Source organism: Fukomys damarensis, unplaced genomic scaffold (genome assembly GCF_012274545.1).
Source record: "Fukomys damarensis isolate Sample0158 unplaced genomic scaffold, DMR_v1.0_HiC HiC_scaffold_39, whole genome shotgun sequence".
In the NCBI taxonomy this organism is placed as follows: domain Eukaryota; kingdom Metazoa; phylum Chordata; class Mammalia; order Rodentia; family Bathyergidae; genus Fukomys; species Fukomys damarensis.
This window is the reverse complement of record NW_022900951.1, coordinates 66222122-66232352: the sequence shown is the minus strand read 5'-3', so window position 1 is coordinate 66232352 and position 10231 is coordinate 66222122. Positions and strand designations below refer to the sequence as shown.

At 34.8% G+C, this 10231-nt stretch overlaps 1 protein-coding gene across 1 annotated transcript in view; it reads right to left on the bottom strand.

Moving 5' to 3' along the window:
* Positions 1 to 5944: 5944 nt before the first annotated feature.
* The window catches only part of Apool (apolipoprotein O like), an 82259-nt gene continuing 77972 nt past the window's right edge, over positions 5945 to 10231 (bottom strand). Inside the window, exon 7 of the mRNA XM_010612865.3 lies at positions 5945 to 6708. Within this exon, the coding sequence (XP_010611167.1) occupies positions 6388 to 6708 (321 nt within the window). The 3' untranslated portion in view covers positions 5945 to 6387. The remainder of the gene's footprint in view (positions 6709 to 10231) is intronic.

The window sequence follows — 10231 nt, the reverse complement described above, 5'->3', positions numbered from 1 at the left end:
ATATTGAGTTTATCATCGTGGTATTATCCTGTTGTTGGCTCTTTATCCTCTCCTCCCTTTAATTTCTTGCCTTGCCTGTTGGATTTGCTGTTGGGCCTCATTGAGTTGTGATCTTTATTGTCTTTTGCTAGGATATTATTGAGAATAGTTTGGAGTACTGGTTTGGCATTCATGAAGCTTCTCAGGTGTTCTTTTTCATGGAATTATCTCACTTCCCCATCGTTTTTAAAAGAGTTTTGCAGAATCCATCAGTCTAGGTTGGAGGTTGTTTTATTTTAGGGCTTAAAATACCTCACTCCAGGCTCTCCTTCATTTGAGGGTTTGAACTGAAAAGCCTGCTGTGATTCTGATGGACTTTGTTTTGCATGTGTCTTGTTTCTTTTCTTTTTGTAGTATTTTGTTCTCCTCTTGGGTTTCTGGGATCTTAAATATGTCTATGAGTAGATTTTATTTTTTGATCATGGATAGTTGGCATCCTATATTCCTCAGTATCTGAATTTCAAATTATTTTGTTCCGTTGGGAAGTTTTCTGTTATTAATTCTGTGCACAGATTTTTTATGACATTTGTGCTTTCTCCTCGTTTTTCATGGACACCTATCAGTCTTATATTGTTCTTTTTTGTATCATCTAGGGCTATTGGATTGATTTTTCATGTTCCCTTACTATTTTTAAGAGATCCTTGTTTTCATGGTCATTGATCTCCATCCTGTCTTCTATACCTGATATCCTTTCTTCAGATTGTCTTGGTCTGTTATGTGTACTTTCAATAGAGTTTTTAAATCTTCTGTATATCTGTTTGAATGTTTCATGGATTCCATTTCTTTCCTATGTTGGGCAGTCATAGTTTCCATTTCTTTCCTATGCTGAACATTCATGGCTTTTATCATGGTCCTGAACTCATGTATTTTGTTTTTTATCTGTTTCTGTTCTAGTCTCTAATCATGTCATTCATTCTGCTCACCATCTCTGTAGTTATCTGGGAAATTATGTGTGTTGTGAATTTTTCAAGAGCCTCATTCATCTGTTTTGTTACTTTTTGTGCTATCAGTTCAGGTTGCCCAGGTGATTATCAGACTTTTCCACCTCTTTCCCCCCAGAATTTGCCTTTGGTTAGCTGGAAGTCTGTGTTTGTTCTTGAGCCTTGTTTGAATGTCTTCTCATTTCTATTTTTGTTTTTAGTACTGTTCTTCATTTGATACCTGGGTTTATACATCTATCTTCCTGTTATAGCCTGTCTTTAGGTTTTGAGTCTAATGATTCTGAGGCAATCTCTTTTTCATTATACCACGAAGGACAATTGATTAGATCAATCACAACATCTTAGCCCAAGTGTTATAATCAGCAATCCAAAAGCATTAAGCACAGCTTAGAAAATGACAATTTGTGGTAGTGATCAATCTATCACCTTTACCTGTGTGAATTAAATCAAAATCGATGTTAGAGCTCAGGACAATGGCCTTTACAACCCTGGGCTTCTGTGGTGTAAATCCAGGTACCATCTAGCCAGGAGGCCAGAGGTGGGCTGGGAGGCCTTGGGTGGGGGGGACTGGAGCCCCCTTCTTGGCTCCACTTCTTACTGGTCTACTATGTTCAGGAGCGGGGGCAGGAGCTCTAGACTAGCTCCACACAGCTCCACCTCTTGCTGGTCTACTGCTGAGGTCGGGAGGTTGTAACAAGAGCTGTAGTCTAACTCCATGCAGTTCCACCTCTTACCAGTCTACTGCGAGGTCAGGGGGCTGTGGCGGGAGCTGTAGTCTAGCTCCACGCAGTTCCACCTCTTACTGGTGTACTGCCAAGTTCAGGGGGCTGCAGGGTGGGGGGGCTATAGGCTAGCTCCATGTAGTTCCACCTCTTATCAGTTGCGCTGAGGCCACAATAGCTATACTTTTATATTTTAAAATGCTTTTATATTTTAGGTTGGTTTTAGTAGAAATAGGTAAAAAATATACCATTTTCTATTAACTTCTTCACTGATCTTTAAAATAAACTCAAATTTATTCCCATTACCTTTGGTACCACATTCCAATTAGGAAAAAGATATAAGAACTATTCATGAATTGAATTTGAATATACACTGGAGTACAATAATAATCAGATACAGGGTTTTACAATTTCCTTATTTTAAACTAAAGAAGTGATTAAGTGGAATTTTTTCAACAGAGCATTTATTTGGCATTAATAGGCCTAGGTATTGAAGCTGAGGTTCTGAAAATGTTTTCAGGTACATGTTATAATTAGTGTTAATATCCTTTACATTATCATTTCCTTCAATAGCTATTCTGTAACAGGGCATAAATTAGGTACTTAATCTTACCACTTCAACATGTCTGACATGTCTTCATATTTTATGCAAATTAAAGTGGATTTTCAATTCAAATACTTGAATAGATCGTTCTATTTTTTACCAGAATTGATATCTATATAATATATAACCACACTACTTTTTTTTCCAGTAGAAGCATGAAGGAGATTAGGAGGCAATGTTTCCCAGAAAATAGGTCCATGATATGAGTGAGTATAACATAAAAGATTCTCTTTTATTTTGGAAATACATATGAGAACATGTATATTTTTTTGCAGACTTTTTCTCCAGAATACTCTGCAAATCATTTTTTTTTTTGAGGCAGGGTCTCACTATGTAGTTCAGACTGCTCTGGAACTCACTATGTAGCCCAGGCTAGTCTTGAACTTGCAGCAATCCTCCTGCCTCAGCCTCCCAAGTGCTGGGATTACAGGCGCTTGCCACCATGCCCGGCTTTGCAAATCATTTTTGATCATTCAAAGAAAGGGCTTCTAAACTTAGAGCTCTGAGACTTTTCTCTTTGCATACTGCAGACAAGTCCAAAAGATAACTATAATATAATCTTGAAGTGCATATTATGCAAATATAATACCTTGAATACAGTAGACCTTCAATAAGTTATTGAAAACTTTAAAATAATATTTGTTCATTTGTGTTTAAACAGAATGCTATCACAAATCAGATAACCACGACATCAAAGTAACTGCATGCACTCCCTTGTCATCATTTAAATCCAGACTTCTACTGAATAATAGACTTATTGAGGGGCTTTATACATTTCCTATGAAGATGGCTGGCATCTGTTCAGGTTAAACAGAGAAGAACACATGCACATGGCAAGGGAAGAATGAAAGAGGCCTTGTAAGAATTCATACCCATATGCTTCAACATTTGAATGTCACTGTGTGTAAGAGCAATTTGACTTTGGATGCTGTACAATATAGGAAGGGATCATAATATTCTGGTTTGTGCAGATCTGTTTATCTTTTACTTTGAGACAGATTTTTGAAGATTCAATCAACTCTCCATTATCTAAACTAATACACTAATGGCTTGTAGCAATGCTGATAATCTGAAAGAGGAAATTCATTAAAAAATCTCTCATACTTTGATTTTTTTACCTACCACATTTGTGAAAATTTAGGAAGTTGTTTTTTTTCACAGTGTACCTGAAAATGAGATAAGTGTAATGTTCAACTAGCAACATTTTAAAAAAGTTTATGACATTTTATATTTGATGAAATATGGTACATCCACATAGAAACAGTTGAGGTTTAAAAATGTCTTTTTACATACTGGAGTTAAGTTGTAAAGGGTTACCTGTGAAAAACTAGCAAGTGAATTGATTCCTCATCTTGAGCAGCTCACATATCTTGGTGATATCTCAGAACTAAATTCCATTTATGAAACTCTATACTTCTTTGCTATATTATTCTTGGGGCAGATACCACATTATATAAAATTTGTCTTTTCCCAGGTATGTATGAGTCCTTTATAGAATTTTAATTATTTTTGTTCCTGTAACCAGCAGCAACTACTATGGCAGAATATATAAATTCTTGCTATATAGTAGGTATTTCACAGGCACAAGAGAATAATTCAGCCATACCCTAAAAAAACATCTATGTGAAAAAATATTAATTATAATAAATTGTGTGGTCTTCAAATCTATAAATACCACATTCAAGGGAATGCAGAGGAAAGAACATATAAATTCTATTGGGAAACTGACAAAGGTGACAAAGGAATTGGATCTGGAGAATAGACAGGAAGTTAGAATGTGGAGTGAGACTCGAATATTTTAAGAAAATATATTAGCACAGGCAGAGAACAAGAGGCATAAAGAGTAAAGTATATTCATTAAGCAAGAGGTATGTCATAAATATAACAAATTGGCAGCAAAGTAGTAGGGAGAAGGAAGATGAGAAGGTGCACTTGGATCACATATGAAGGCCCTTACATATCATTCTAAGGAGTTTTTATTGTATTCAACAGGCAAAAATAAGCTACTGCAGCTTTCAAAGACTGCTGTACATAACTGTTTCCAGAAATGACAGATGGACTAGAATAGTCATGTATTAGACACTGTATGTTTGCTCAAACTCAACATCCATTCCTAACCTCATCCATTTCCTTTACAATGCAGGATAAAACAATTTCCCTTATCTTTCTTGAACTAATTATGTGGCTGTAAAGCTCTGGCTTAAATATACACAGAATTCTGTGGAGGTTCTAAGAAAGCATTTTATTTTTAATTAAAGGGAACTAGAAGCATCTTTTGCACATTTTGGCCTGCCTCTTCCTACTTTGAATGTATATGTGTCCCCTAGATGTAAAGTAGTCATCTTATGACATGAAATGAAAAACAACCATGCTATCAAGATCAGAAAGTGAAAGTCTAGTTCCTTGATGGCATTAATGATTTACTGTATCAATCCTGTACTGCCTAATATCCACACTTTAGATATTTATTTAAGCAACTGTTAACTGGTTTATTTGCAAACAGGGCACATTATGGAGAGAGAAAAATTGAAATCAGCTAGTAAACTATTGAGATAACCCAAGTGATTATACAATCTTGACAAAAGACAATGATAGAATTAGATGAGGTAGAATACATTTGAGAAATAAAAAGTATGGAGAAAGAACCAGGCAATATTTAGTTTTAGGCATACTGATATTGAGATATCTATGGAATGTTAGGTGGGTTAAATAATAAATAATTGAGAAATATGTCTGCAGCACTACAGAAATATAGAGGCTGGAAATATGAATAATGATATACGGTGGCTGAAACCAGTGAAGTTAGCTGAATGAAAATAAGACAGTACATAGAATGAAAAACAGATCATAAGAGATGCAAGCTGAAAAGGCTCACCATTTAAGTGATTCAGAGCAAGAGAAAATGAACAAACAAACAACCCCCCCCCAAAAAAAACCCAAGAAAAACAGAAGTAATAGAAAGCAAGGGGAGGAAAGAGTTCCAAGGACAGTGACTAGTCAATAGTTACATAAAGATTCAAGTAGGGATAGATACCAAGATGTTGGACAGTAGAAAACATTGAAAGACAGGGACATTATTTTTTAAAGAAACATTGAAATCACAGGAGGAAATTAAAGATTCATTGAAGTAAGAGGTAAAGTTAAGGAAAAGTTTTGTCTTTTATTATTGTTGCTTTTGTATAGAGAAGAGCTCGTTCTTTTTAGAGATTGAGGAAACAAGTGAAAAGAGAAAGATGAGATTAAACAGGAAGGAAGATGGCTCTAGAAAAGATTGGAAGCACTGTGATGTGGAAAATAAATAGAAACATTAGACTTACAAAAGGAGGATGCATGGCTGAAAAGAGCTAAGTCAAAAGGCAAATGGCAAGTAGTTGCAAATGGCCATGTCTAAAAATTTTACTTAATGAAATAGGAAGCAATGTCAACTTCTACTGGTGTTTGAGCCTTGGGAAGAATAAATGGTTTACAATACCTCTTCTGAGGAACAGAATAGTAAACTGCCCAGTTGTCAGTAGAAGGACTACTTACTAGAATTTGTGGTCTATGACACATACTGTAGGTCTTCTTAAATAGAGATGTTTTTAGACATTTAAGAGGAGTTAGCATTAATAAAACAAAAAGACAAAGCCAAGCCCACATGACATAACACTTGGATATTTTATTCCAGCTCAGAGAAATGGGAAAAAAAGAACATATCCTTCCACACACCAAATTAATTGGAATTAATTTTGAAAATTTAAAACACATAAATATACATATGTAAACAAATACATATAAATACATTCAGATTTTAATCTTGTATGTGTTTATCGTTGCTTTTTTTGCTTTGTAATAAGTCACTGAAACTCATCAAATGCAAACTAAAACCTCAATCTGTATTACTTAAACAATCATTTAATATTGTTTGGCTTGCATTCAGACTTTGTGTGTTAATCCTTTACATGACTGATCAAACTGTATATTGGAAGACACCAAGGAAAAACTTGATTTAAATTATATTGTGTATGTCAGTTACTCGTTGCATAATTTTTCATCATCATTTGCAAATTCCCAAATTTTGTAGTTCTTTATGCAGTCTATTTCAGCTTCTAGTGCTGTACATATCTTCATCTTCTGGATAGGACTGCCCATGATCCATGAGTTTGGGGTCAGGCATAAACAGGGTAGCACCTGAGGTGGGTTCTGATTTTATCATTGTTGCAGAACTGAAGTCTGTTGGCAAAGGCACTGAAGGTTTCAGGATGTGAGTTGTTTCTGCAGGTATTTCTGTTTCATCAGAGTTTCCTAGCTTAGTTTTTCCTTTAGGCTCAGGGAGTGATTCCTTTTTGGTACTTTTTGTCCACAATGATTTAACTGCTTCATAAATTTGCTGGCTTGTAGCATATGCTTTTTTCCCCGTCTTCTGGATAGGACTGCCCATGATCCATGAGTTTGGGGTCAGGCATAAACAGGGTAGCACCTGATAAATATTAAGTGGAAAAAGTTATTTAATTAAAATTTTATACTAAGAATGCAGCAATGAACAAATTAAAAACATCTGCCAATATGGGCTTAACATTCAAGTTGGTTGAGGCATGATAATTGGGTGAAATATTTATCAGATGGTGGTAAATGCTACTCAGAAAAATAAAGCAGCAGGAAGCATATGGGGTTTTGGAGTGATTTGCAATTTTAAATAGAGTGGCTAGGGAAATTCTTCTGGAAATGTCATATTTGAGCAAATAATTTAAGGAGATGAGGGTGTATGTCCTATAGGTATCTTCAGGATGAGCTGAAGGAAAGTACAATGATCCCAAGGGATGTCTTAGAAACCAATATAGTAATAGACAAGATATATGAGTAACAGGACACATGATCAGGCTAGGTAACACAGCTAGTTTCAAGGATTTTATCTTTTAATTGAGATAAGCTACAGGGCAATACTGATTGGTAATGACACAATGTTGTTTTAACAAGATCATCCTTGGCTTTGGAAAAGAAACCATAAGAGAATAACAGTGGAATCAGGGAGGCCAATTAGAAAATGAGTGCAGTACTCTGGAAGAAAAGCTGAGGGCTTTTTTCAGGGTGATAGAAGTGGAGGTGGTGCAAAGGTATTAGAGTAATAGTCATTCTGAAGGTAGAATGGATAGTATTTATTTAGTAAATTGAATATGAGATGTGAGAGAGATTATTTGACTTAAGAAACTGGAAGAATAGAGTTGGCAGTTACTGAGGACAAAAATATGGGAGGAGCAGGTTTGTGGGAAAAGCAAATGAAATGGTCATTTTTAGATGTTAAATTTGAATTGCTTACTAAACAGCTGAGGATAAATGTTGAGTAGGCAGCTAAGAATGTATGTCTTCAGAGTTCACAGGAGGCCTTGATTGGTTTATTAATTTTAGTCTTTGCATTTCAAATTGTGGTAGTATATCAAATCATATAATCAGTAATATGAAAGAAAGAAGCCTTTTGGATACTCCAACTTTTTGAGGTCATATATAGTCAGAGAAGTCCAAGAAATAGAAGTCTTTTAGATAATTCAACTTTTTAATCTTTTAAGGTTAGAAGAACATAGCAGAGAAGACTGGGATGGATAGGCCGGTCAGTGAGTTAGGAGAATCAAAAGTAATAATATTGTACAAGCCAATTAAAGAGATCATTTCAAGGAAGAGGGCATTTAACCTGTTTTAAAGGTTAATGATGGAATCTATGAGATGGAGATTGAGAACTGACTCCTAGATTTGAAAAGATGCAGATCAATGGTGATCCTGACAAGCATATCCTGTGCCAGGTGATATTTCGTATTATATCATACATCATCTCATAATATCATGAGTAGATGTTATTTTTATACAGTCATGCATGTATAATGATGTATTGGTCAATGACAGACCACATATATGACTAACATTGGTCCCCTAAAATTATACTGGAGATAAAATCACCGACTTATATGGAAGCACTACACAGTATACACATTTGGGGTGATATTGAAGTAACAACCCTACCCTCTGATAGTCAAATAAAAATGTAGTCACATAAAGTTATGTATAATAATACTTGATGATAATGACTATTTTACTGAATTATGTCTTTAAAATATTATACTTTTCATCACTATGCTAAAGTACGTTCCTTCTAGTTATGAAACAAAGTTCAACGTTATACAGTATGACATGTTATCCCAGTAGGCACTCCAAACAACTTTCCTTTACCACTTCTCTTGATTGCATCAAGAGGCCATACCAAGTATTGACTTTTATAATATTAGGCTTGTTTTGGTATATTCTATGAAATGCACACAATATCATCCAATGACACATTTCTCAGAATATATCCCTGTCATTAAGCAATGCATAACTTTATGATTCTTATTTTACTGGCAAGAAATTTTAGAGGGATTAAGTATAAATGTTGACCAGTGCCACTCAGCTGATAGATGGTGGAGCCAGTACTAAATCTAGGTTTGTCTGACTCCAACACAGTCACCTGGGTCTGTAAAATAGGGATCAGAGAAGTAACAATCTCATATAACTATTTTACTATTAAATATGATAATGGGCACAAAGTAATATACAATACCTTGTACATGGTAAGTAGGAAACAAAACTATATGTTTACTTCGTTAAACAATACTAAAAAGATTACTAAAGTTTGTCCTTATTTGAAATTATTTTCAAAATATGACTAGTTTTAAATTGATTTTATTATATTTGGGAATCATACTCTTTCACAGAATTTCACTTTCAGTTTTACAATAATAAAAAAGAAGATAAATTGATTTGAACACTGTGATTTATAGATATCTTTTTGGGGGGTACTGGGGATCAAACTCGGGACCTTGCACTTGCGAGGCAGGCGGCAGCAGCATTGAGCTATATCCCCGGCCCTCTTAGAGATATCTTTTAGAAACATTTTCTATTTTATAAAGTGTGACACACCTATATATGGCTTCATCACCAAATATATTTTTAAAAAACAGATCATATTAATCATGACCCATAACAATAATGCACTTCTCTATAAATTGGGGATTTTTAACCTAGGGTACATTTAGCGGTTTATGATAAGATTAATGGGATCTATTAGTTGAAGTGGAAGAAATTTGTCTTTATTTTCAATAATCTCTGAATATGGACATTTAATTCAATAGAGAGTGCAAGCATAAACAATACTATTAGGAGTACTTTAAATTTTGTCACCATAGAATTCACAGATGTCTTCACACCACATTACAATTCCAAATTACCTGAAAACAGTATTTATACTAATCACTACTTGAAAATTATGGCAGTTATTATTAAACCTATTTGTAGATATTTGTTATTTGGGTCTAGATGTCCCCCCAATGCCTCATGTGGTCATAGGTGGGTGAATGTAGAGTGTGTGATTTAGGGCATGTGATTACTAAACCACTACAACTGAGTGATTGGTTTAACACTGCCCTAATTCTGGAGTCTGAATAAGATAAAAGGAACAGAAAGACACTGTTAAAGTCCCTTGTTGCTTTTGCTGTCTTCTGGCTCCATGAACTGTTGCCCCTCTGACACTCTGCCTTGGAGCCAGTCAATTATGTACTGAAACCTCTATGAACTGTAAGCCAAAATTAACCTTTCTTCCCTTAACTTTGGGTGTTGGGTATTTTGTTTCAGAAATGAGAGAAAAGTAACTAACAATCTTTTTCAGTAAATTTACTTAAGATCAATAAATTACTGTGCATTTTTAAATTTGACAACACTATTCAGAGAAGGTGTTAAGAAATTGCACACACACAAAAAGGGTTAAGAGCCTAATAGTAGCTTTGCTTTGCCCAGGTATACTCAAATGTATTTTTACTGTCACCTACTGGAAGTGATTGATCATTACAAGTGAAAAGCCTGCTATACAAGCTATTTATAATCAGATATACATACTATCAGTGGGCATGTGACAAATAATTTTA